Here is a 27,930-nt window from a genome sequence, read left to right on the forward strand (position 1 = left end):
CTGTGAACCGGGGCATATTTATCAACCGAGTCGGATTCCTTATTAGATATTTTTTATAGTTTCTATAGGTGTTTTTATTATTTAGTTTAAGTTCTCTATTGTTGAAAAACTTCAAAGGGTTACTATGTTGAAATTGTTTTTGTTTTCTGTATCCTCCCTACTTATACAATAACGTTAACCAACGAATTTCCGCTTGATTTCTATATAATACATATTTTGTGAGAACGGTTTTGTCACAGAATTCCACATAAATTCCAGAGTTTAATTTTAAGTGAAACTAAAGGTCCCAGTGTACTTGAAAGTGTTAATGCAGCCACACAGTGGCCCCCAGGCAATGTCCCTGCAGCTGCCGGCTCTTTACACACTCACACATGCACACACAACCTCACACATGAGTGCTGAGCGTTTGCTTTTCTAATTTTCATTTCCCCTCGACATTCACGAATCTCTCTGGCTGTGTGTGTGTGTTTGTGGGTGTGTGTGAGTGCATAAAGTAAAATGCGCGGAAAAAAGCAAATCTTGGCAGCAATTAAATTGCACCTGAGCACTCGTATTAATATCGCAGCGCTTAGTACCCTCCTCCCCTGCCGCCCGCCCCCCTCAACTGACTACACACTACTACACTGTCTGGGTCCCACTATCGCTGCAATGATGTCAAGGTGAGGTGAGGGTTGTCGCTTTTTATAGCTGCCAGCAGCGTCTGCTGGCCCACATTCACTACTGACTAACTGACTAACTGACTACTGACTAACTGACAAATTGTGTTTAGCTAGAAATTGCTCGCATGTTGGACATCTCGCCGTAACTGCTGCCTCGAAAGCACATACAGTTAGATATGTACATACCTGTATTGAGTACATGGATATGGACATGGACATGGATATATGCAAATTTTTCGCATGATGGCTTGCAGATGAACGAGCGCTTTGACAGCTTTGACATTATATTTGAAATATTTTTTAAATGAGAAACAGGACTCAGTAAGGTGTAAGAATTGAAAACTCTAATACTATGATTAGCTAAAAAATTACTAAAGTGAGGGCTAAGAAAAGGAAAATATAAGTAGAACAACTATAAAACCAATTTTATTTTATTTTATCTGTTTTTCTTTATCTATGGGCTGCCGATACAGATTACAATAAATTATATTGATTAAAAATTTGTTATAATTTTGACTTAAAAGATAAAAAAGCCTTTAAAATAAATGTACAAAAATGTCTATTAACGACGATAGGGGAATTTTATTTGTCCCTTCGCCAGCTATGGCCTGAATGTTTTTAGAGACATTATATATAGTCAAAAGAATATTAAGAAAACGAGAATACCTATTTCTAACTAAGAGCTAATTAGATTAATTAAGAGGAGAAAGGAAAATCTCCAAACCGGTGGATAAATTAGATTACCAGTCCGGCTATGCCCCGAACAGCTCTACTTGCAGAAAGAGACAAGGAGTAAGTATTGAGATGATGAAATGCAGACATTCTTAAATTTCTTCTCTTTTACTTAAATGCATAAAACATATTTATAAAATGGCAGAGTGATAGTTTTTCCAACTGTGTTTACCAGAAAAAACTGTTCCTATCCCGTATCTCTTGTATTATTTCATTGCATTTCATTTATTCACAAAAATTGTCTCACAAATTGGTGTGCATCTATAATTAGTTAATAATAAAGAGTGTAGGTTATAAAACCTTATCAACTTAATTATATATAAAGTGTGTTTTTACAGTTTATGAGTGAACGGTCAGTTTCTAATATGTAACAAATGCGGGGGAAAAATTAAATCAAAAACCCATGAATAGTTTACTATAAGTACCTTAAAAACTAATCTCGTGTATTATGGTATGAAGGAATAAATAAACCATTCAAGCGGGCTTTTCCGTGTAATCTGAGGTTTTCTCGCCCGCCCACAGCATTTCAAAACAATCAAACATGAATAAGTAGCCAGTATAGTACTATATAGTATGTATGTAGTATATGGGCCAGCGAATCAATGACAGATGCCTAGCAACATCAAAGTTAGCTCTCATGGCTGAATCAGTCAGCCACCAACTACAAGTAAGTAAACTAAAAGGGTATACTTAGATGTGTGTACTCTTTCCTCACTTGCATGGCAGCACGTGCTTCGACTTGGGAAGCAAAAAGCGAATGCAAACATTTGCTTTTCGAGCAGCGCCATTTTATTGCCAATTCTTTGCACTTGACTTGACAGAAATCATTAATTGGGCCGTTCGAGAAAAATGCTGCTTTGCCGCTTGCTGCAGGCAGACAATTAATTGAATTGTAGAAATGTAGTTTGAATGCCTGATTGTTCGGGTGTGCATCAATGATTGAATCGAATCGACTGCTAGCTGGCTGGCTGGTTGGCTGGTTGGCATTTGTCAAAACAAAGCGAAGCGTGCAAGAAAAACCAATTCAGGCAATTAAAGGCTAAACACATACATATACAAGTATACTCGTACATGTATCAACAAAAAAGTTTAACCAAGCAAACAAGACACTTGAGCTTAGGGCGGAAGAGGAGCAGCAGCAGTACCCAACAACAACAACAACAACAAGTTGTGCAAATGCCACCAACAACAACAACAACAAGTTGCTGCTTGGCAACTTTGCTTAATTGTTGAATATTTGGTTGTCGCTCATCCGTCTGTCCGTCTGTCTGGCTTTTTGTGTTTTTTTTTTTGTTTTTGTTTTTGTTTTTTCCTTTCCTGGCCGCTTTTGTCTGGCAGCGTGGGCAGCCAGACAAGCCCTTCTGAGCGGTAAGTTGATTGAATTAGCTTGGCAGGGGGGCTGGCAAGCAGATGGCGGCTTCTGGCTCCGTGAGCGTGTCAGTTGCTTATAAAATTAAGAGCATGACAAATGCTGTTGCCGCCCTCCTCCCCCCTCTCTCACACTCTCTCTCTCTCTCCACACACTCGTTTTGCTGCTGCTCTGGTTTCGATTTCGCGACTTGCTCGCTTCTAATTCAATTAGAATTTGTCTCGTGCTATTAAAAAATGTATACACTAAAAGATTAAAACATTGCCAACACTTGATTGAAACATCCTCACGACGCTGTCAGTCTGTGCTCTCCAGTGTGAGCAAACACGGCACTCATATTTCTCATCTCATTGTCTTTTTTAAGTGTCTACCAATACTGCTATCTCGTGTACTTCTGTTTGCGGTTTTTCTTGAACATTTCTGGCCATTATTGTCTTGCCTTTCGACCGGCCATCCAATACTGTACCCAGAGGGTAAAAGGGTATATTAGTTTTGTGCGAGTGTGCATGGAACACACAGAAGGAGGCGTGGCAGACCCCACAAAGTATATACATTCTTCATCAGGATGACAAGGCGAGTCGATATAGCCATGTCCGTCTGTCCGTCCGTCCGTCCGTCCGTCCGTCTGTATGAACGTAAGGATCTCAGCAAGTACAAGAGCAAGAATAACCAAACTCGGTATCCAGATTCTCCTAAGTCCGAGAAAGGACGAGTTTGTGTTTTTTTTCAGATGCACCCCCCCACTCCCCCGCAATTCGTGTTTTCCCATAATTCCCGTAACTCCCGTATTTCTTGGATTTTATACTCAAATTTGGCAAATAGTGATTATGTGTTTGTGTGCCAAGTAGTACAAATAGCTAGTTCGGTTGGTCTGAGACCTTTCCAATTAAAGTACTGCACCAGATAACGATGACCAATATATTTCCTGTTTACAGTACTAAACCACATACAAGTACATAACGTCAGTTTCATTATTATTATTTTTCTCAGACAACATTCACATCAGTTCGGGCGCTTCTGGGACTACACTTACATATGTATATAGTAAGTATATTATTATTTCTTTAACTAATTTAATTAAAGCATTCCGGGATCGTTTTTTCTCCAAGTGCATATACACATGTGCACAAAGCTTTTAGCATGTAGTTTTTTGTTTACTAATATTTTTGCGTAATTTGATTACTTGTTTCCATTGCTCTCTAGATTTTCAACTTTTTAATTAGTACGATTGTCATGCAATGCGGCTGCAATTTTGTTTTTCCCCAGTGCTTGTCAGCGATTCAATTCGTTTCGCTTATTTTTCTACATACTTTTGTGTTTGAGTGCAAATTGACTTTTGGTTTTTCAGATAAGAGCCCACTAGACGGCGCTCGAATATATATAAATTTCATATTTGTTTGTGTGTGTGTGTGTGTGTGTTTTTAATGTGCTAACCGAATAAATATTTAAATTTCTATCGCTGATAATAACATGTTGTGCAAATATAAAATGCACGCACTGAGACTGCGATGATTTAGTTGCCCATTTCGTATTTGGCTGCTAATTGCTTTTCAAATTTTTCGTTTCACATAAATAAATATCTTGTAGGTATAAATATACAAATGTATATACTTTATTCTAGATGTCAGAATTAAAATATCCCATAAATTGTGAGCACTAGCATTTGTTGCACATTAGACCATTTGGCAGCAACACAGTTTACTATTTCTGTGGTCCCTCATTCGTATACATTCGTGAAATTCCTTTCACATCAATTGGACAGTTTTTCTGCAGATTTATTTTTGAGCAGAATTACTTTGGCTACAAAATATTATTTAATTGGCAATTAACAATTAAGAAATGTATAAGTGAGACTAATAAAGCTCGAAATTTATTACATCGTACACCTATTTACAATTTATGAGTGTAAATAAATGGCCCAGAAACCGGAAAAGCATCTGCAGATATGATTTAGCTATAGGGAACAAAAAAGCTTATATCCGACACACAACCAAAGCAGCAACATAATATTTTAATTGCATAAATATATGAAATATTAATATTTGTATACCCTGTACCCGATCTCATACTACAGGTATACTGACCAACCTTGGCATATAAGTTGACTCTCCTAGACCCTAAGTACACTAGCACACACATTTGTGTCCTTAAATGCGGATCGTAATACTTTTTGGCTTCTACCGACATTGAGTCAGTATTGATGCAGGCTTTAATTTTTCCTCTTTCCTCGACCCATTTTACTTTCTTTTTAAATGCCACAGTCTCATATACTAACTAAGTAAATGTCAGATGTGAAGAGATAACGAGCTGTACTATTCTATAATTGTAAATGTTTTTTAATGAACAGCAAAATAAAATGGCAATTATTTGTTTGCATTTCCCATGTCAAAGCTTAAAATATTCACATCAACAATATGTAATTTCTGCATTTTTATTGCATATATGGTTGAAATTAAAAAATAATTTAAATGGACAGAATATATAATTTTGTTATCAACAACAAAGCGAATGCATGCTTTATTTTGCTGCTTAAATTATTTCATTATTTATTTTCACAAATATCTATTTCTTTTCAATATTAAATATCAACAACAACAAAATTGATGTTGTATTTTGCTGTTAAAATAAAACCTTTTCGCAATCCATTTTATTTCATTTATTTGTTTGCCATTTTTAAGAAAAATTTTTGTTTCCTTATACTGCGAAAACGAAACTATTTCTCTATTTGATTCAATTTGTGTTTTTAATTGATTTTCCCACTACCTTATACCAACAACAAGGTTTTTGAATTTTCTCGTTTGTTTTTCAAAGTAATCCATTTTATTATGGAAAACTCAACACTCTGCCAAAGTTATAGATGGCAGTGCAATCGGTCGTTGGGGCCATGTCAACGACATTTCACAACATGAGCAAACAAGAAACAGCAAGCAAAAAAATGCAGGAAATAATGATTGAAAACAAATATTTTCCATGCGAAAATGTTGTGTGTGTGTTTGCCAGGGCAGCAAAAAATATTCAAATTGCATTTTTTTTTCTGTTCGACATCGTAAAATTTTAATGGGAAAGCACACATATAGTAAAACAACAAAGCTGCAGCAAAGAAGAAAGTGTCAAAAATTGAAAAAATAAAGACATTTTCATGGGCTTGGGGCTTGGGCAAACAAAGTTGTGAAATATTGTCGACATTCAATTTATGAACACATAATTCATAAACTATATGTACATACAAGTATGTATGTAAGCGGATTACATACGAGTATGAGTATAGGCAGGGAAGCACGTCAATTTTCTAAATTTGGCCATAAACACAAACTGAATGAAAAGTCTTTAAACATCGGCAAGTTGCCAGCGTGGGAGCCAAGTTAAGAAAATGCAAACAAATCAAAAGAAGATTTTAGAAAATGTGCCAAAATCGAGCTGCAGAGAATAAATAAACACACATACGAGTATGTAGGCGCAACATTTTCTGGCAAAATGCCGCGGCCGCATAAAATGAGGAAAATCGCATAAAACGATTCATTTGCATCTGCATTTCGTGTCTCGTCTCCTACTCGTATATCGTTCGAGTATGTGTGTATATACTATATATGTACATTTTGCGGAAATATTGCAAATGATTCGCATTTCGAGCTGCCTCAACTAATTAGCTGGGAAAGGCAAAGCCAAGTCACTCAACCTGCACCAGCAGCGAGCGCTGTGGCAGCCTTATGCTAAACCGCTTACAACTACATAATACGAATACAACAATGTGGCTAACACCAAGAGCAAAAGATTCGAACTGTTGCAACATTTCTGCGGCTTCAATGCGTATTGCACAAAAGACTTCGCCCCCCTTCTTCTTCTTCTTCTTCCACCATCTGTTGTGTGCGGTTGACAGAGGGCTAAAAATACCGAGAGCTGAGAAAGCGTCAGCCAACTACTTACTATATACACACATATCTATATACAAGCTGATTGATCGATTGCCAGGCTAGGGCCGGGCCGGGCCGGACTCACGCCATCTCGCTCATTGGCTTGGTTGCATAATTAATATGCAATTTTGCAGAAGCAGCAAAAGGCAAAAGCAAAAGTTTTGAAACTTGCCACCGGCAGCACAAAATATCAAATTGTCAAGAGAAAAGGCAACAGTGGCAGACAAAAATCACAAGACGAAGAAGAATGCAAAGAAAATAAGCTCGCAGCTAAAAACTTTAGCGAATATTAACTACCCTGACAAACTACTTGTATTATAGCGCGTAATATTCTCCCCCACTCATAAAGTACTAAATGCTAAGGCAAGAAAGTTTTCTCAAAATTTGTAGATTTATGTAGAGCTTTGCGAAAAACGGAATTGTTTGGCACTGTTTATGTGAACAATTTCATAATAATAATACATTTTCAAGTGGTTGCAATTAGGTTAACTATTTTTTGAACAAAATCTTGTTAGCCGTGTCGGAAGCACAACTTCGGAAAGAAAATATAAAAAATTAAAGAACAAAGTCCGTTACACGAGAAATTCAATGGTTTTTTCTTTTTGTTGGGCTTCAAGTGAGATACGATTAAGAGCTTTTATTGCCTACTTTTAGTTAAACGGATTCATTATACACTTTGGCGACCTGAGGACTGCACGGGCTACACAGAAGTATATTTATATATTCTTGATCAGTATGACAAACCGAGTCGATATAAAAATGTCTGTCTGTCCGCCTCTTTGTTAGAAATTATCAAAGCTGCGGTAACCAAATTTGGTGTCCGGCCTTTTTTTTATTTGATACACCCCTACTAGCGGGGAAGTTCACGTTTCACGTTTTTTCACAACTCCCGTAATTCTTGGAATTTTCAAATTTGACAATTTCATCCTTTTAGTGCCAAGTTTAATCAGAATATGTCCATTTAAAAAAAAATATAAAAAGATTTGTTAGAATCTTTGTTTTTGTTCTTGTGGGAGTAGGTGCAGGGTATTTAAGAGTTTTTTCATATTATATTTATATTGATACTTGTATTTCAAAGAATAATAATCATCAGCTTACTGACGCTATTTTCTGAATCAATCTTCGCAATACGGATAATTAACGATGCTAAGTATATAGTAGACTATCGAATATATACATATAAAGGGGTAAATAATGGGGTCAATAATGGTCTTATTTGTGTTGGCGTGCATTTCATATTTTACAAATATTCAATAAACATTTTTTAGTTCAAGCAACAGATGATAATACGTAATCAAGTCGTCTAAGTATTTACTCAGCTGCCTAATACATACGAGTTTGTTTGATCAAATGGCTCTTGGCGCAAATCTATATTATGTATCGAGTCTCTTTCCAACTGAGGGACTTATCTAACTGGCGGTTGCATCTTTCGGCGGCGTTACAAACATTAGTTCAATATCATTGAACTGCTAGGCACTGTAAGGGCATACTATATAGAAAAAGTTGAATCAATATTGGAGACAAGTACATTTACAGTAGTCGCTGTACATGGTTGCCGTTGTTTACAGTTAGAGGAGGCGCAGCACGTCGCTATGTCCGACGTATTTTTAAACGCAAGGGCAACTTGCTGCCCACATCGGCGTCAAGTAGCACACAGTTTGTTGTTGCTGCTGCTGCTGCCCCCTTTTTGACTGCTTGCCACTTTGCTGGCTTGTCTGTCTGTCTTTAAAAATAACATCAGTTTTTTATGTGCCTCAGCTGAATGGACCCCGAGCGCAGACGGCTCGTCAGCTGGTTGGCTGCGAGTGCCTGCCTGGCGAATGCAATGAAAGTGCAATGAAAACTGAATTTAATTATCAACATTTGCAGTGTGTTGTTGCTGCCCTACAGAGCATTCTGTGGCATACAGCAAATCATCGAATTGCCGACTTTTATATCTATAAGTGGCCTACAGATAATGGCACGTACTTAGGCGGAGCTCTTTTGGAAATATCTCAACGTTTTACGATGAGAGTTGAGTAATTTTGAATTGAATGGGAATGGTAGTTGCGTGGTTTGTTTGCTTTAATTTTGTGTGTGTAGGCGCAAGTTTAATTATGTTATGTGTGGGAGTTAATTTCTTACAGTGCTCTTAAACATTTAAGAACAGCTTTGTAAGCATGTTAATCAACTAAGCTGGTCCACTTGGGATCAATTCCTCATCATTTGGTGACCCCGATGTAATCTCGTTACGCATTTAGGAAATAACACAATCAGCACAATATAAGGAGTTCAAGCCGGATTTTGGTCATTAAAGTTATTTGGATGTACTTGAGACGTTCCAGTGCTGCCTCAAAAAGTGTTAAAAAGAACTGCTTTCAATATCAGCGTCAAGGAAAACTTGCGTCTTATATAATTGTTACCTAGAATTAATCTCAAATTACAGTGTGATTTTATAGCCAGAGCAACGAGGGTCTTCTATTGATTAAAGTTCAATGCTCGAGAACCTTAGAATTTTCAAAGTGTAATAATAGCAATTCTTTAGATTCCCATAAAACTTTGTTAGCCTTTCGCGGCTTTACAGATTTATTCAAACAAATAGCTATTTGTTGTATTCTATATACACAAATGCCCCTTGATTTGATTGGAACAGCTCTTTAGGGCAGGTTCAAAGCAGCACTTAAGCTCTTTATAATAAAACAGCCATACATCAAACGCTTAGCACACGGCTTGGCTTACAAACTCAACACAGCACAGCACAACAAAAAAACATGCCAAGAAATATCTAAAAACAATCAAAAATCGTTGAAAAGCCGTCCCATCCCTGCGACAGAAAACAACAACAACAACAACAACACACAAATATATAGTAATATAAAAGCAACGCACTCTATGGACACAGAAATGACACAATCTGCTGGCAGTCGGGAGTTAACTTTGCCGCTTTATCAAAACTAACAAGCCGAGTCAAGACAATGGACTAGACAGAGAGGGCAGGTGGAGCAGAAAGAGAGAGAGAGAGAGAGGGAGAGATGGTGAGATATAGTGGAAAAATAATAACAATAATATTGTATTGTATAATTTAAAGCAACAAAGACAACTACAATTTGTTGGTAAACAAAGGCGATACAAATCATTAACAGTTATTAAACAATCAAATAAACGCAGCAAAGACTAACTGACTGACATACATGCATACAATACAATACATATATACTGTATACTATATACATGTAGTACGAGTACATTGTTGGCGGATGACGACGTCGTCGCCAGCGGCTAAAAATAAAAATTTGTTCAGCAATGCGACACGGCAATGGAACTTCGGATAGCCAAGTGCCAAGAGCCAATGTCCATATGCCCACGCCCAGAATTGCGGCAACTGTGGCAAGTGGAAATTGAAATTGAATTAAGCATGCAACGAACTTTGAATACCCTTTTAACACCCCCTCGTTCGGAAAAACTTTAACAACACAAGATACAAATTAAAACTTGTAATATAGCAAGAATTTCAATATGGAATATGTAGTCAGTTTTGAAACCATTTGTAAATTCGAGTCGAGCAGTAACCGGTTTGTTCAGAACTTGCTCGCTTGCTGCTGCACTTTTTGTTGCAAAATGAAAAGAAAAACAAGTAAAAAAGCTAAAGTCGGGTGTCCCGACTTTGAAATACTCTGTACATATGTTTACAATAATTATAAAAAATAAAAAAAAAAAATAAATAAAAAAAAAATTGGATCGATTTTACCTCTCTCGGTATTCGAACTCACGTAAAGGGTGTATAATTGCACATTTACATAGCAATTGCGTCTGTGTGAGTGTATGTATGCCTATGCGCATCAATTCGTGTCTGTGGAAGCATTTTCGCAGTCAACCAAACAGCAACATCAACAACAGCCGCGGGCAGCGCTGCAGCAGCGCTGCAGCAGCAAATATATTTATGGCTATAACTTCTTGGTAAATCGGTCTATCATAGTGAAACTTGGCATACGGACACATAATTACTAACTGGGGGTATTTGCAAAATTTTAGTTCGAAATTCCAAGAATTACGGGAGTTAGAGAAAATCGCATTTGCGGGGGAGAGGGGGGAGGGTGGGAAATTCCAAAATATACATTTTCTGCGTATTCACACAAGGCATCTTGGACTAAAATTTGGTGTGCCTAGGTCTTATAGTCTTCGAGATATAGGCGATTATACGAATGGAAAATCGGGAAAACCCCCATAGGGGGGAAGTGGGGGGGAAAATCAAAAAAATAAAACAAACTCGTATAGAATATACACATAACGCATCTTCGTGCAAAATTTGGTGTCTCTATCTCTTATAGTCTCTGAGATCCAGGTGTTCATACGGACGGACAGACGGACAGACGGACAGACGGACAGACGGACAGACGGACAGACAGACAGACAGGGCTAGATCGACTCGTCTTGTCACGCTGATCAATAATATATATACTTTGTGGGGTCTGCCACGCCTCCTTCTGCCTGTTACATTTTTCAGCTCCCGCAAACCTAATATACTCTTGTACATTTCATGTACAGAGTATAATAAAATTCCTAATGTTTCTTGTGCATGTTTCATAAGATCAATAGATCTATAAAGCCATATGGCTGCTTCAAAATACATAATTTTTTTTGGATTTGCGATTTCTTAGTCAGGATTTTAATCAAAACTGGGAGAATATTAAATCATATATTTGTACTTCCATGGAAATAAAGTAAATATAAAGTATTAATTTATTTTATTAATTTATTTCTACAAAATCTAAGAGATCTAGAAGGAAGCTTCTACTATGCCTTAACGTAATGTAAATAATAATGTTATTTTGTAAAGAAAATATTTGATGGGTTTCTTAGTCACGATTTTGATCAAAACTGGGAGAATATTAAATCATATATTTGTACTTCCTTGGAAATAAAGTAAATATAAAGTATTAATTTATTTTATTAATTTATTTCTACAAAATCTAAGAGATCTAGAAGGAAGCTCCTACTATGCCTTAACGTAATGTAAAAAATAATGTTATTTTGTAAAGAAAATATTTGATGGGTTTCTTAGTCAGGATTTTGATCAAAACTGGGAATATATAAAATCATATATTTGTACTTCCTTGGAATTGTGCTGAAGGTCTTTGCTGCCATAGCTTAAATAAAATTAATAAGCTACCCTTTAATTTTACTATTATTAAGTTAGCTCTTAAATAAATAAATGAATACTTCCTTGGAAATATAAAGCATTAAAAAAGCAGCACACAAAATCCAAGAGATCTCAAAAGAAGCTCCCTCTATGCCTTAATGCAATGTAAATAATAATGTTATTTAGTAATGAACATATTTTTTGTCTACTGTAAAAAATAATCTTATCTTTTTAGTTTGTTTAGTGCGTTCAAGCTATGTTATTTGTTGGAAAACAGTTGTTTATTTTTAGAACGATTCAACAATCGTGCTTATTATAGTATAGCACTACTTGAAAATTCGATTCTTTATGCAGTGGGACGTGCGCTTCTATATATCGAAAATCGAAAAGAAACTTAAACATTGAGACCTTCATCTCGCACGTATTATGGTCACATAATAAATAAACTCTTCGACAGCAGTGTGCCGCAAAAGGGGGAGTTGTTGTGTGGACATTGTATCGGATAGATATGTGCGCGCTATCTTGCTGCGCAACACCGTGTAGATTTAGATACTAACTGTGATAACGTGGCGGCATATCCATATTGCTGTTGCTGCTGTAGTTGTTGTTGTTGTTGTTGTAGCTGCTCCTATTGCCTATTGCCAATTTGAGTGGCGGGCCGTAAATATTTCCGCTGCTCTTGCTCGAAAAGAGTTGGCGTTGCAGTTGTTGTTGCTGCTGCTGCTCTTGTTGTTGGCTCCTGCTGCCTAGCTCCAAATTGAGCACACCTTCGCGTATTAGGCACTCCTTGATGGCCAACATTGTCACACACACACTAGCACACGCAGACACACACACACACGCAGCGAGCTAGATTGGGCCCCGTTTCTTGGCGCTGCACTTGCGTTTACGTTTTGCAACTATTTTTGAAAGATTTTTTGCAGTTGTGTTTTTTTTTTTTTTTTAGAAAGTAAGACACGCGCGTCAAGTGTTTAAGAAGAAAAGCGAAAACCTGCAATGCGTTGCTAAATTATTTTTATTTTTTAGGCTACTTTTTTTTAGGATTTTTTCGACGACGACACAAAAAACTAAAACAAGCAGCAGCCCGGCTGCACTTGAAGCGAAAATAGAAAAGCGCTTTTCACTTGCCGACGCGACGACAGTAATCACAACAAAAACAAAAACCAAATCCAAAACAACAACAACAACAATGATGATGATGCTGATGATGATGATAACAACAACAGCAAACACACAAACACTTGTCGTACGCTTCTTTACAAGAGTCTCGCACACACACTCGAGCGTGAATTTTTCTCGCTTTTCGTTGTTACTACTGATATTTGTTGTTGTTGTTGTGAAAAATTCTCAACAGCTTCGTCGTCGTCGTCGTAGTCGTCGTCTGACTCGGCGCTAAACGTTTTTGCGACTGAACGCAGCGCGCTAGACAAAAGTATCTAGAACTTGTCGAGCGACGGCAACAGTGTCAATGTGAGAGTGTGTGTGTGTGTGTATGTGTGTGTATCTTTTGTGCTGGTGCGAAGCAAAAGAATTAAAACAAAAACCGACATAAAGCAACGGCAGCCAACGTAAAGTATAGCTGTATGCGTGTGTATCTATGTGAGGCCGCTTAAATGAATCTGTCTGTCTGTCTGTATGTGGGTGTGTGTGTGTGTGTGTGTGTGCCTGTGTGTATCTGTGTGTTCGGTAAGAAGCAGCAAAATCAAAACAAAATACTCAAAACAAAACGAAAAACGTGCAGCAGCAGCAGCAACAGCGATGGCGATGGCATAAAGCAGTTGCCTATGAAAGATGAAATAAGGCAACAGATTGAAAAAGAGGCTCTGTCTTTGACTTTGGCTTTGGCTTTTGGGCTCAGCTGTTGGCGTGAGAGGAGAGTAGATGTTGCCACAGCAACGGCTATAGCGGTCAACCTGCCAGTCGTCCGTCGGCCGTCGTCTAACATGGCATGGCAAGAGATCATTGCCAGTGGCCTCTCAATTTGCATCGCCTGCCAGCCACCGCAGCACAGTGGTTGAAGAACTCCACTTTATTTACGGTACAATAGTTATTTATTAAATAATCTTAATCTAGCTAAGAATGGACTACGTAAATTATAATACAGAGTTCCTGTAGAGAAAATATGTAAGAAATGTGTGTCCAAGTTGTCCCACAGAGGACAAATTTAAAGCAAATTAATTTAAGAAAATGATTAGATCTGGAATCGAACAATGCTCTCAAAATAATATATTCCAGTTCCGTTAATCAACATAATAATCATCAAACGCAATTATCTGCTAGATTATTAATTAGTCTGTATTCTAAAGCAACTTATATAAATACATATTATTTAAAAATAGTCTAATCAGAGCTAAATGAACTCTATAGCCACATACGGTCAGCAGACACGCAGACAATTAGCTTGCCAACAACCAAAAATCGACTTCTATCTATCTTCAACTGAACTGGAAAGTCTGAACAACATGCTGCAGAGCAAACCTTATGTTTTCGACAGACACTAGGCATGGAGTCAGCAAGCTGATTGTCTGCCCGTCTGACCGTAGCCAAAGTACATAATTTTTCTTCATTTAGAAAAGTTAGAATTTCCGCTTGAATATTTTTGTTTTTTTTTTTTTAAAACAGTCTTCTTTGATTTTGAGTTGAAAGGATCTGCTTAACAGCATTTCTTTAAACCAAGCTTTGAATTTTATTTGCTACTGAAAATTATTTATTAGTTAGTCTATTAGTATTATGGTTCCTTTACTTCCTCTGTGCCAGCATACTCCGGCAAACCAACTCTGGATCTTTAGAAGGTGAAAATATAGTATGCATGAATAATAACCTCTGGAATAATAAATCCAAACTTGTTTCTAATAAATATTTAAGCAATTTGATTTAATTTATATGTTCCCCAGAGTGCTAAGGGTTTAACCATTCGCGGAACTACGGGTATTGTTAATTGTTGTTAATTTCTAATGACCATTCCGATTAAATCTATATATAAGTAGCCTTATAAACAGCGGCATTTTCACTATTAATTGTTTGCATTGTACATTGTACCACTGTGCTTACTGTGGCCATTGCTTTACTGGCCGATGTTTAGCATGTCACCTGCCACCACGCCATGCCCCATGCAGCCGTTACAACGCTCATTAAGCTTCAGAGTCAGAGTCGGAATCAGAGCTTTGTTTCAGTAGCTGGCTGCCACACACTCGAGCATTATCTAGTTTACGAGGTTGGCCAACGGTAAACGACCACGACGACGATGACGACGACGACGAGCCTGACGCTTTGCTTGCCACTGACTGCTGCTCTCTAATGAGTGCGTGCCATAATTGACATGGCTTAGAGGATGTTTTACTGTAGCTCTTACTGTTACATCCACTTTTGTTGTTGCTGTTTTCGTTTGCCAAGAGTAGGAACGATAGATAGATATACGAGTATAGGCAGGCAGGCAGGCAGGCAGGCAGGCAGGCAGGCAGTAAGTAACAGGCACGTTTTAAGTGTTAACAGTTGGCAGGCGCTTAACTTAAATACCGCTTGCCAACACCGCGTATGTGTAATATTTTAATTTGTGACTGTCCATTAGGCACACACAAACACACAAACACACATACACACTTGCATAAAAATTTGCATGCAAACATTTCATCAACTTATTATTAAATGACAGCAAAAATGTTTGGCACAAGCTTTCAACTTGACTTGATTTAATAATTTGCATTCAGAGTTTTGCCAGCGATGCGGTGAGGAAACTTTTCTTTTGCTACGGGATATATTTCTTACGCTTCAGTTTCTTGCGTAATACTCGTAAAATGTAAATCTGCGAGTGGGTTATTATTCATGAGTAAAATACGGAATTGAGCATTAAAGATGAACTCATTTGAGCGGCAAGTTTTAGTTCATTTTTGCATGATTTAAATATTTATAAAAGACACAGATAGAACCAGCATGCCGAGTGTAAGTATATTGTGTGTGTGTGTGTGTGTGTGTATGTGTGTGTGTGTGTGTGTGTGTGTGTATGGCTCATATATCAAAAGTCAAGTTGTGTGACATGTGGTGTCAACTTTGAACTTTGGCTTAGCCCTTATTTTGCATTTAGACTGGTCTTCTGCCTTGGTTGTGATAGCCCGACCAAAGGACATGATATGTACATTTCTATATGTACATATATGCAAACATACTTGTATAGTATAAGGCACGACATTACAATGTGAGCTGTTGAGCCAACAATTGGTTGTAAAATAGAATTTATCAACATAATAAACGACTTTGAGTTATACACTAATATAATGTTATTTCCATTCTAACTAATAAATATTGTAGACTTGAATATAATTATTTGATACAAGAAATTGCTTTGCGAAAAGCCAAAGCCTATTTGCAAAATATTTGCATGTGTGACCATATTTGCTACAATAAAGTTCTTTGCGAATAGTCAAAGCCTACTTGCATGTATGACCATAGCTTTAGCAGGAAGAAATCAAGTTAATTAGAATTGAGATGATTCTGATAATTCAAACCGGCAGATAATCGGCATGTTGACATCCGAAAACTGGTCCAACTGGTAGGTCAATAATCTCTCGGCCGAAGTGCATTTTTTTTATACTTCTACATGTGTTTTCTGTCGGCTGTGGAAGCAACTAGCCATAACTTTTAATTGCTATTGGTATTAAATGAATTTCGCAGCTGTAACCCAGCTGTGAGATGAAGAGTCGGCGGCCCATGTTTATAGTCATAGTCATAGCAGTCGGTAAAAGATTTGGATTATAGTAATATTTGATTTACTCTTTTTCTGCAATCATTTGTCAATCACAATCATTTAATACTTATTTACATAAGAGATTGTAGACAGTTTCGTTATCAGATGAAATCGTCTCAAGAGATGATATTTCATCTCTGAAGTAAGTTTGAGTAATTAACTGTGTTGGCGATGTTCCGCAAAATGTTGTTTTATTGCAAGATGACGAGCTTTCTGTTAAGGTGTTCTTTCCGTTTTTCAGTCATGATCATAACTGATTCAACTTACTGTGCTGTACTACTTATAACAAGTTAACAGAGCTTATATAGTAAGCTTTTAGCCATAGGGTATTGTATTCGTTTTATTTGAATGCAAAAATGCTCGAGCATCTCAAGCACGTGTGTGCGTGTTTGTGTCTTTGGCATGCTTGACATATGAACTGGTATGTGGGTGCCATTGCCGGAGAAGACATAAATAGTCAATGGACTAATACGCAAATGGCAGTGTCAAGGAGATCGCAGTACATTGTGCAATATATCATAGATCATATCAAAATATGTGTACATAAAAGGCAAAGCACAATAGAAGTCAACAAAGCTAATTGAATTTCGCATTCACTGGACGACATTATACGTTTCCGCTGTGGGTGGACAAAATCGCAAGTCGCACAATCAATTTGCTTAGCTCGAAAATTTCCGGCGGGTCATGCTGTGACTGTATCTGTGTTTGTGTTTGTATCTGTATCTGAACAAAACACTTTTGATAACTTAGCCACTTAAGCCAAGCGATTTGTGTAATTGAAACTGCAGAGGGCCACCTGGCGTCAGTTGAAAGTAGTTTTAAGCAGCGCAAGACTGCAAATGATTTATGGATAGATGAGTTGGCGAGAAAAGTATCCACTACAGTGGGATTGGCCTATGATGATAGCTTTATTTTTACTTCCTACTTCTACAGATTTGTCATACAATGGGGAAGAGAATAGAGTTATTCTTCTCCCCTTTTCATCGATGCTAGTGACGAAGAGCTGTGTATAGAGTTCGAAAATGAATTAAATTGGGCGTAATAGGATTGTCGGGTTGCAGCCACATTTTGTGTTACAATTACTTTTCTTGATCAATAAAAAATGTATAACCAAGGGTCTATACTTGATACAAATACTATTAAAGAAGAGTTGTGAAGAGAGTTTCAAAATGCTGGCAAGTTAAGCCTAACCAAGCCAAGTATGTTAACCGATTTGAATAATGAAAAGGTGGCCATCGAAAAAGCCAATACCCACTACTTACTCGGAATGATTAGCCCATCGCAGAAATAATTTAATGTTTAAAAAAATATAAACTAAGATATTTTTAGCTGAATCTTTAGATTTAAATTGAATTGTTGCCATTATATAAGTTCTTGAATGAATAATTTATTAATATTTCATTTGATCATCTGGACAAGTAATGACTGTGCCTGGCTTTAGCTCTCTTTGTGTGACTCGTGCATATTATTTGTGTTAATCTGCGATGACTGCTTGAAATAATTCTTGTTCTTGTTGTTGTTCTTATAGTTGTTCTTATTGTAATTGCATGCGCCATAAATTTAAGCGCCAAAGACACGCCATTCTGGCCATCGACCCCCCCACGACTCTTCACCAACGCACCACCTGCCTGCACACTTTGCGTGCCTCTGCGTCTTTATATTCGCATATTTCCGTACTGAGCTGCATTATATATATACATACTTATATATACGTCGCATGCGTCGTATACGTTGTTGCTGAGTTCACTTTACACCCGCTACAATTTAATTATTGAACCGACTTGTGGCAGTCATGGCCAAATGTGGCGACTTGTTTTTGCTGCTTTCGTTGTCGACATTATCTTTGTTTCAGGCAGTTTTTAAAAATGTAATGGCAATTATGATGTAAACAACAATAATAACAACAACAACAACAAGGCAACAAGCTGCGAGTTCTGCAAAGTGGACAGCACACAAGCAGGCGCTTTTGGTGGGGTGGAGTGGCAAGGAAAATCTTGGTATAAACATGCGCTGTTATAAATTATATTTAATGCACACACACACACACACACACCACTAGCGCGACAGCGCGACAGTTGATTTAAAGGTGAATGTAAAAAGATTTTTCATTTCGCTGCACATTTCTGTAATAATGATTTTCATATTAAAATGCAGAGTATACAGAACAGAAAAGAACAGGGCGTATGATTGATGTGCGGTCATTTACGATTTTATATACATTTCTCATATTGCTCATACGCCAGGTAGACCTATGGACGTTGCTGCATTATTGATGTGCATGCGCGTGTGCGTGTGTCCGGTTCTACTTTATAATTCAATCAGGCCAGTCAAGCAGCAGAAATCTGTGGGACAAGGATATCGAGAAGTACGTAAACTTTTGCAAATGCCATGAATAAATACTTAAGATAAACACGAAAACACACATACTTGTACAAGTTGCAGCTCGGCAAATAAACCATAAAAGTGTTTGCCTGTTGAGGCAGGCGGCATAGGAAGGTCGCTTACAGTTTGACAAGCGCTGGTCAGCATTGAGAAGCGGCAGTTGAAGGAGAATCAGTAAGAATAACGCATTATTTAGCAATGAAAGTGGATTAAACACACACACACACACATGCTAGTACATGCAACCTACTTTCGCAGCAAAAAACAAACAATACAACAACTACAACTACAACTGCTTCTGCAGCTGCGGGGCAACAATGACGCGCACAAAAAATATAACAAAAAGAAATGCGAAGCATGTCAATATTAGTTACGCCCATTTAACCAGTTTAAAGAGGCGTCGCTGCAGCCACAACATTGTCAGCATTGGTGTGGCAAGTGGCATTTGGCTTGTGCCATGTATACTTGGGGTACGGGTGGTGGTAGTGGGGGCAGTTGCCAGGATGCAGCAAACTTTGTTGCGATCTGCACAGAGAAAACAACAATGGTTAGAGCATTACAAATTGATGCTTTTTGTAGCTCGAATGTACATACAAGTACAGCTATTCCTTTGCTGATATTGTATACTCTTCAAATGGGATTTGCTTGTTTTGTTTGTTGCTTGTGGTGTCGCACAACAAGGCATAGAAGAGGAGATATATTGACAAAAAATATAGCAGCATAGATACAGGTTTCGCAACAAGACATTAATCAATATCAGCGAAATATTAATTAACGAAACATTAAACAAGAAAATCAACATTGGAGCTGGGAAACGTGAAGATTATGTCTTCATGGTTCAGCTTTTTCTATGACCTCGATGGGACGAGAGGAATTGAATACAAAATTTCAACTTGTTCCATTTATCAAATCTAGAGTAGAGCATGAGTCTAACATCGCAAGTAGTATTTTTCAAATATGATGATTACAGTTAAATCTAAGTATGTTCCCAGAAAATCAAGATTAAAAGCGCATACATAAAAAACTCTACCATTGTTCGAATACCTAAATCAACCAAAAACCTACACTTATCAATAATTGTTTAGCCAAAGAAATATTTAAAGCTATAGTTTAAGAATGCTATACAGTTTTGGAATAATAATAATAGTCATACTATTATTATTAAACTTTTGAAATGTTTATCATACATACAAGTAGTTGGCGCTTAATCGTTTTACTTTCTGGCACAAGAGAGAACGTTGCCCGAGTTCCAAACATAACCCTCTGAATCAATCCATGTTTCCCAAATGTAACTCTTCAAATGTAACTGGGGAGAATATATTTGAGGGCTAAGTGCTTCTTACAACTTTAAAGCCGTTAAAACCTGCTCGTTTATTATTTTAGAGCACCACACACAAGTGCAAACCTTAAAAGGTGTTTGGACTTCGTTGCAGTAAAAGGAAAGGAAAGGAAAGTGTAGTAAGCAGTTTCCTGTTGAGAGCGGCAGATGCGGCCATTTAGACAGCATTTTTATGAGTGAAAAGCTAATGGAACATGCAGTATAGAAGGAGTAAGCAGCAGTCGCATTGTTGCAACGCAGCCACGTGCCAAGGTCGGCAAGGCTCATTAAAAATTATTAAATGAGGGTATTGGGTGCTCTATTGCGAACTGAGGAAAACCCACTTGGTCTATTCGGGGCCATTTGGCTTTCTCCATGTACAATAACAAAAACAACAATTGATGGGCAATGCGCGGCAATGGAGGAAATGCATTGTCAGCTAATACCGAGCCATACATACATCCATACATCATGTGCACGCGCTCTGCAGTTGTTACGGCCTTCTATCACCCATCAGCTAGCAACCATCATTGTTCGCATTGTCACTCCATGGTGCAATTAGCGCTGACAATTAAACCAGAACAAAACCGCAGCGCAATGACCAAAGAATGAGCAATGAGATTAAGGCGGCAACGCACTTAAACTGACACAAAACGGCTATGAAAAACGCTTTAAGCGAGACGACGATGACGGCTCAGACAACACAAATGGCAGGCTGGCAGGCAGGCAGCAGGCAGCAGGCACACGCATCGTGCCATGACAACCAACTGGAAAAGTAAATTAGCCGCAGTCAGTCAGTCAGTTAAGTCGAGCAGACGGACAGACAGGCCGATAGACATGCAGTCAGTTAAGCTAAATAACTTGATCAGCAATGTTAAAGCATCATAATTGCGCAGCGCCATTAAATAAAACGGTTAATAAAAATTATATTTAATTTACGCCACACGCTAGTCTTGTCGTTTGAAGTTGTTCGCGTCCAGTGCAGCAGGATATGAGAGGTGGCTGCTGCTGACATTCCTGGTGGCAGCTTAATAACACAAAAGCGCAAACAAAGTAAGCGGAAAATTCATCAAGCTTCTAATAAGGCTGCGGTCAGTGAGAAGTGCAGAGAGGGGCGCCCGCAGTTAATGAGAAGTGTAGAGAGCTAATTTGTAGTAGTACGAAGAGGAAAGAGTAGAGAGTTGACAAACGCAGCTCTAAAGCCGTAATTAGAAACAAAATATATTCCGTGCATTGAGAATGCAATTGTTGGGTAAAAGGATACATTGTTTGGTCTAAATCTAAAATATCATACTAATGTAATATAGGCCAGTTCTGCTCAAATCAGAATGTTTTCCATATTCTCTAGATGCCATCTTTTGTCTTTGTATGCCGCTTTATAAACATATACATATGTACTACCAAAGAACCCATGACAAAATAAGAAATAAGTATCTATTTCAAAGAAATCGAGCTACTAGCATACATAGAAACAGACAGATGGACCGCCAGACAGAGAGATGCGCCTTCTTCTTGGCGTTACACACAACAGACCGCAGGAAATGTACCTTTTACAAGGATATCACAGGTACCAGAAAAATGAGTAAAGTGAAGCCATGCCAAGCTTTTTTGCTCAAATGTTGCTCCTCTTGTAATTTGAAATAAAGTGAAAACTCTGTTAAAGAGCCACCTCACTTTGTCTAGAATGTTCGATTTAGAGCAATCTCGCTTCTCTTTTGCGAACACTCCCTTACCTATTGATTACATTATTTATCGAAAAATTCCAATCTTTGCGAATTACTATTATTATTTTCAGATTCCTTTCAATTCGAATTAATTCTTTCCACCCATGTGATTTACTACAAGAATACAATGAATTGCCTCATTACCTACGATTTTTATGCATTTATTATTGTTATTATTTAATTATTATACAATTATGCTATATCTAGATACGATCACAATAATAATAGAGCTTGAACAAATATCGCCAAAACAAAATTAAGTGTAAATAACAATATTTATTTTGCAAAAGCAAACTATACTTTTATTTTAAGATAATTTAAATAAGTTGGTAATCAAGGTTCTTAATATAGTTGTATGTGTATGTAGTATATATATACGTGTATACTCGTATATATTACGAAATGTTTTTAAAGTAATTTTTGATTGTTATATGTATGTACTTACATAAGTTCATATTTCGAATAAAGTCAATTTTATTTTAATCAGCAAAATAATAAGAAGAAGCAAAAAATGTCTGAGTATTCTCTTAGGCGGACACTTGAGCGAACAAAAGAGGGCCCAAGAGAGTTTTCACTGTTCTCGTCAGAGTAGAGCCGAGACTCATAGGCTCTGCACAAATTCAACAAAATTCCAATTTGAATTAATTATGTTCGAAAATGCGTCATTCAACGAACATCATTTATTCGCTCTCCACCTAGGAATTGTATTTTGTTTTTGAATATATTGGAATACAGATATCTAACTATATACCTAAATATATATACTTTCACTTTCCGGCATTTTTATCAAAACTAAAACAAACAAGAGCATACTATTCCAAATGAGACGCATTTTTTTCAACTCAGAAAGCTTCGTAAAATGAATTATGATTAATATTTGGGCGAATTTCAAGACATTTGTTATAGGGATGATAATTGAAGAGTGAATGTGCATTGAATTCATCAGCACTTCCATTAATAACCAGAATAATTGTAGGTACATTCACACTTTCACGACCGATTTAGATTTAATAGAATGAGCTTAAATCACGTTTTTTTTTTTTAGAATTAACGCAGCGATCGTTCCAATTGATAATCCGTCTGACTAATGACGTTTGAGGCGCACCTCGCGCGTCATCGGCTGTTGTGTGGATACTGACTGACGCAAAACGTTGACACCTGACCAATGCAAACTTTAATTTCGCATATTTGTTTAAATAATTGATGCAACAACAATTAATCTTTGCGCGAACGGAAGTCAACAAAGGTGAAAAAACTATTTGCAAGCAAAATGAAATGAAAACGAGTAAAGAATCATATTCGCATGAAGTTTTTCTGACGTGCCGGAAATTTTGTACTGCTTTTAGTTTTTCATTTTTTCATTTTTTGTTTGCATATGAATGTTAAATAAATAATAAAGTCGTTATGTGTGGCCAGCAGATCCAAAGCCTAAGGCAACATTTGCGTTGTGCTGAGTGCGTTTTTTTTTTTTTTTTTTTTTTTTTTTTTTTTGTTATTATTATAATTTCAAATATCGCACATTTGTGCACTTGTTGGCGACGCGTATTAGGGTCAAGTTTGCGTTTGCACACATACTTATTTGTATTTCTCTATATATTTTTTTAAATATGCTTTTTGTTTTGCCATTTTCTGTGCACTTTTATTGCTGTTGTTGCTGCGCTTTCAATTTAAATTCACGTTGCAAATTACGTGGCCCTTGAAGGTGACAAGTCGATGGAGAGAAGGAGAGAGAATAGTATTTTTTATGATGACTCGGCATTGTGCGCCAAGCTCGTTAGTTGAGCAAACCAGGGGGCAAGGGGCTGGGGTAGGGGTGGTGGCGGGTGGGGTACGGATTGAGTAGCATTAAATGCATTGCTGGCATAAAAAACAAACTTAAGGCTTCGCAACCTCTGCCGTGAATCATCATCATCATTCATGCAAATTCGTGCCATGAATTATATGCATGGAAAAATTTACACAATTTGATTAAGGAAAAAAAAATGGTGATCGACTCTGCTTCTTAAACAAGCTTCTCTTCCATCCCTTTATTCAGCTTTATCGGTATCAACGGTGTAGGTTAGGGTCGTGTAAAGGAGATATCCATCCAGGAAAAAAATTGACCAAAGTGCTGCGAAAGTCCTGTAAGCACCGATAAGAACTCCAGCTTTAATATTCAGGACGAAATGCGGACAACTTCTAGCCCGGTCGGTTTCAAATTATTCTCAATTTATTAAAAAAAAGCTGTACATTGCAGGCGTAATGCAATTTACGTCGTAATTGGTTGACCAATGAACACAATAATATTATGCAAATTATCAAATTACGAAGCGTTTAAACGACAACAGCAACAACACAAAATCCAAAACAAAACGTCTGTTATACAATACTCGTCTGGGGGCCAGCCGATCGATTGAAGACAAAAGTGAAATGCAGATATGCAATTCATTTCATTAAGTTTGAATAATTGAGACAAAAATTTGAATGAAATGCATAACCCAAAGCATAAGCCAACAACAACAACAACAACCCCACATGCAAATACAATAATAATAAATGGGCAACAAATTAATTTTGTTGGATTTTATGCATGCAGGCAAGCGGATGAGACTGAACTGAGAGCTGAGCAAAGACAGACAAAGATGATGATGATGCTGATGCTGAAGGCAATGCTAATGCTATAGCTAATGATAATGCCGATGATAATGAAGATGGAGCTGATGATGGCATATAATGTTCAAGTTAAAGGCGTGCCTATAAATTAATTAACAAGGCGTGACATAATAATCTGCCAGCCAGACGCCGGCTTAGCTCAACTCGCTTTCGTACAGGTATTAAGTAGACAGGTAGCTAGCTAGTAGCTACCCACAATATGGACTCGCTTTAATGAATGGTGAGGGAAAAACAAAAACAAACGAAAAGCGTCGATTTTATGCAAATTATATGGCGCCGGCTTAGCTGATGAAATGGCAAGTGGAGCACAGTCTCTTAACAAGTCAGTCAGTTAGTCTGTCAGTCAGTCAGTCAGTCCGTCGGTCCGTCAGTCAGCAAGTGGCGCAAAGTTTTGCAAAAGTATGCCAAGACAATGGGAGCCGGAAAATGCAAGCCAAGTTGTCTTATCCCAGCAGGGCAGAAATGTGCAAAGAAATGGCCGAGCACTTCATTGTGTAATTAAGGAAAGTAGCTCGCTACACTCACTTCTACTTGGTATTTCTAGAATGCTTTTAGGTGAGTCTTCAAAACATCATTTTGTTTGTATTGAACTGTGATGGTTTCAAGGGGAAAAAACATAAATGAAGTGAAGAAATGTAAAGTAGAAACTTAGTAGTAATAGTTTTAATGAAAAACTATTGAACTATGTGTTCAGGTAATGTAGGATTTTCTTTTTAAACTAAATTATATTCGGAAATGGAACTAAAATGTATGATATTTATATTTGAGTTTGTTCATAATTTTTAAAAAAGTTGTTCGCCCTTTAAAAAAAGCACACATTTCCAATTCCACCAATTCATAAATGAAATGAAGAAATTTAAAGTAGAAACTCAGTAGAAATATGCATAGTTTTAATGAAAAACTATGTATTCAGCTAATGCAGGATTTTCTTTTGAAACTAAATAAGTTATGAATTATATTTAGAATTGTAACTAAAAGTTATGATATTTATATTTGAGTTTGTTCATAAATTTTTAAAATTTCCTAGCTGCCTTTACTTTCTTGAACAAGGACTGGAAATGAGATTAGAGTGCACCTTTAGGGCCTGCCAGGCTAAGTCAAAGATGAAATGTGTAAGCTTATTTATTGAATTAAATACATTTTGTAATCAAGAGAGCTTCCTTTACATCCTTGCACAAGTTTGGCTTTCGTGCGAAACATATTCCCAACTGCGTTGAGATCAACTGTTGTTTAGTTGTGGCTCAAGTTTATGACTCTGTCTGGCTAGACGGTCTAAAATACAACATAAAAGCGCTGCTTCCTTCTAACACGTACAAAGCCTTAATAATAGTATCAGCAACAGAGCCATAAAGATTGCACAGTAGTATGTAAACGCAGCAGGCGTGACATAAAAAAGTAAACGTTCTCCTCCCATACGAAAGGGAATCTGGTCTCTGAAATTCCTGAAATTATGAACTTACAAAGTAAGCATCATAAAGCTTTATGTCAGAAGCTATTTTTCCGATACCGAACTAGGCTTTATGGTTTATTTAAGTTCTGTAAAAACTTAGCTAACAGCTGGCCAACCATAAGACAGAGCAGAGGCAGAGATGCCGATCAAGAGCGAAGAGTGCACCCAAAGAGTGCGCGTAAAAAGCGCATTAGCCCAAGTATAATAATAATTTTCAAAAGTAATTACAGAAATGGCAGCAACAGGAACAGCAATAACAACAACAACAACATTAGGTACGTACACAGCTTTTATGGCCAGCGATTTGCACAGTTGAATTTATGTTAAGCGGTTTTTCCTGCACCCGCTCGTTAAATCTAGCAGGTGTAATAGCGATGGAAAAACGCATGGGAAATGCCAACGCAACGCAGCACATTACTATAAAATGCCCGATGATGCCCCCCTTCTGATATCGGGGTAAATAGGCAAATGGGCGAGTGGGCGAATGGCTTTGGCATAAAGCACTTTACTTTTCGATTTGGAGCCAGCGGTAAACCATATTAGAGCTACGCCCGCCATTTCAGAGCGAATGCAAACGGAAGTCGTTTGAGTGTCGCCGCCATAGACGCCATTGCAGTTTTTGTTGCGGCTGTTGTTGGTGTTGTTGGTGTTGTTGGTGATGTTGTTGTTGTTGTTGGCGACAGCGTGGGCCGTTTGGTTGTCGTTGTCGATGTCATGTCGTCTTTTTTTTTTTGGCAGTTGAGTGCTTGATTCTTTGAATGCGTGCCAAAACGGAAAAAGTGGGTGTGGCCATTTGTAGGTTGAAACTTTCGCTAATCGAAATGGGACGTGGGTGTTGGAAAACAGCAATGAAACGTTGCCAACACTAAATTGCCGTATTTAAACGGAAAACTTTTATATTACCTGGCAAGTTCGTGCGGCATACTAAATGTCTAGAATAACAAAAAGTTCGATGTAGTGAACAGATTTCGAAAGGTGCGTTTGCTCACGAATCATTGGATATTAGATTCAAGGCTCCCCCGTTGAAGGCCTTTGTGACATTCCTAGACTAAATGTTGAAATAAATTCGTTAGTGCAGTCCTTTTTTTATTATAAACATCCAACAAGGCGCAATTGGATATTAGGCCAAGCATCCCCCGTGTTGCAAAAGATAGGGAATTCAGTTTTAAAAAAAGTAAATAATTAAATTATAATATTTTGTTTTTAATTAATAAAAAAAACAAGAAAAAAGAAATGGAAATTGAATATGCGTCACCAAAACAAAATCTGTTTATATAGCAAACGCCTACTTAATTCGGTTATGACTCGGACTAATGACTAGTCGTAAGGACTTCAGAAATGAAAAGTCGTCAAGAATTTGCAGCACTTCTTGATACACAAGTATTGCCGCTACATTTATCTACACTTAGCTCCAGAGACTCTAATACATTGAAAACTATGTGTGTTTAATTATCAAAAATATACGTCTAGGTATTATGACATTACTGATATACCAGCCTTCTAACCAGTTTCTGCACAACACATCCTTCGTAAGCCATGTCCTTTATAATCGATTTTGCCTTGGTTCTATTTCTAAGCACAAACATAGCCTTGTCGTCAACATAGTTAATCAAAGTCTGACCTAAATCAAGCAACTAGACAATCTCATTTAGCTGTCTAGCATCAGAAGCTCATTAGCAAGGCACAGCCCTGTGACCTGCCCGCCCCTGATTAAATAGCCAAATAGACTAAGCTGTCAAAAATCCCTATGAAAGATCACCCGCAACGAAGAGGCAGCGAAGCAAAAACATATCTCGATATAAATTACAATAGAATGTGGTCGGTCGCATGCCACAAAAGGTTGTTGCAGCATTGGCTCCATGGTTGACTGCAC

At 37.5% G+C, this 27,930-nt stretch overlaps 1 protein-coding gene across 8 annotated transcripts in view; it reads right to left on the reverse strand.

Moving 5' to 3' along the window:
• Positions 1-27,930, reverse strand: part of LOC115632871 (pneumococcal serine-rich repeat protein-like) — a 154,581-nt gene that overhangs the window by 37,970 nt on the left and 88,681 nt on the right. The window contains exon 1 of one of the 8 annotated variants that reach the window (XM_030530142.1): positions 12,348-12,675. The exons of the other annotated variants lie outside the window; for them this stretch is intronic. Coding sequence (XP_030386002.1) covers positions 12,348-12,591 — 244 coding nt within the window. The 5' untranslated portion in view covers positions 12,592-12,675. Of the gene's footprint in view, positions 1-12,347; positions 12,676-27,930 lie in introns of those variants that run through there. 8 annotated transcript variants of the gene reach the window in all.

This window comes from Scaptodrosophila lebanonensis, unplaced genomic scaffold (assembly GCF_003285725.1).
Source record: "Scaptodrosophila lebanonensis strain 11010-0011.00,11010-0021.00 unplaced genomic scaffold, SlebRS2 tig00001415-arrow-pilon, whole genome shotgun sequence".
Classification (NCBI taxonomy): Eukaryota; Metazoa; Arthropoda; class Insecta; order Diptera; family Drosophilidae; genus Scaptodrosophila; species Scaptodrosophila lebanonensis.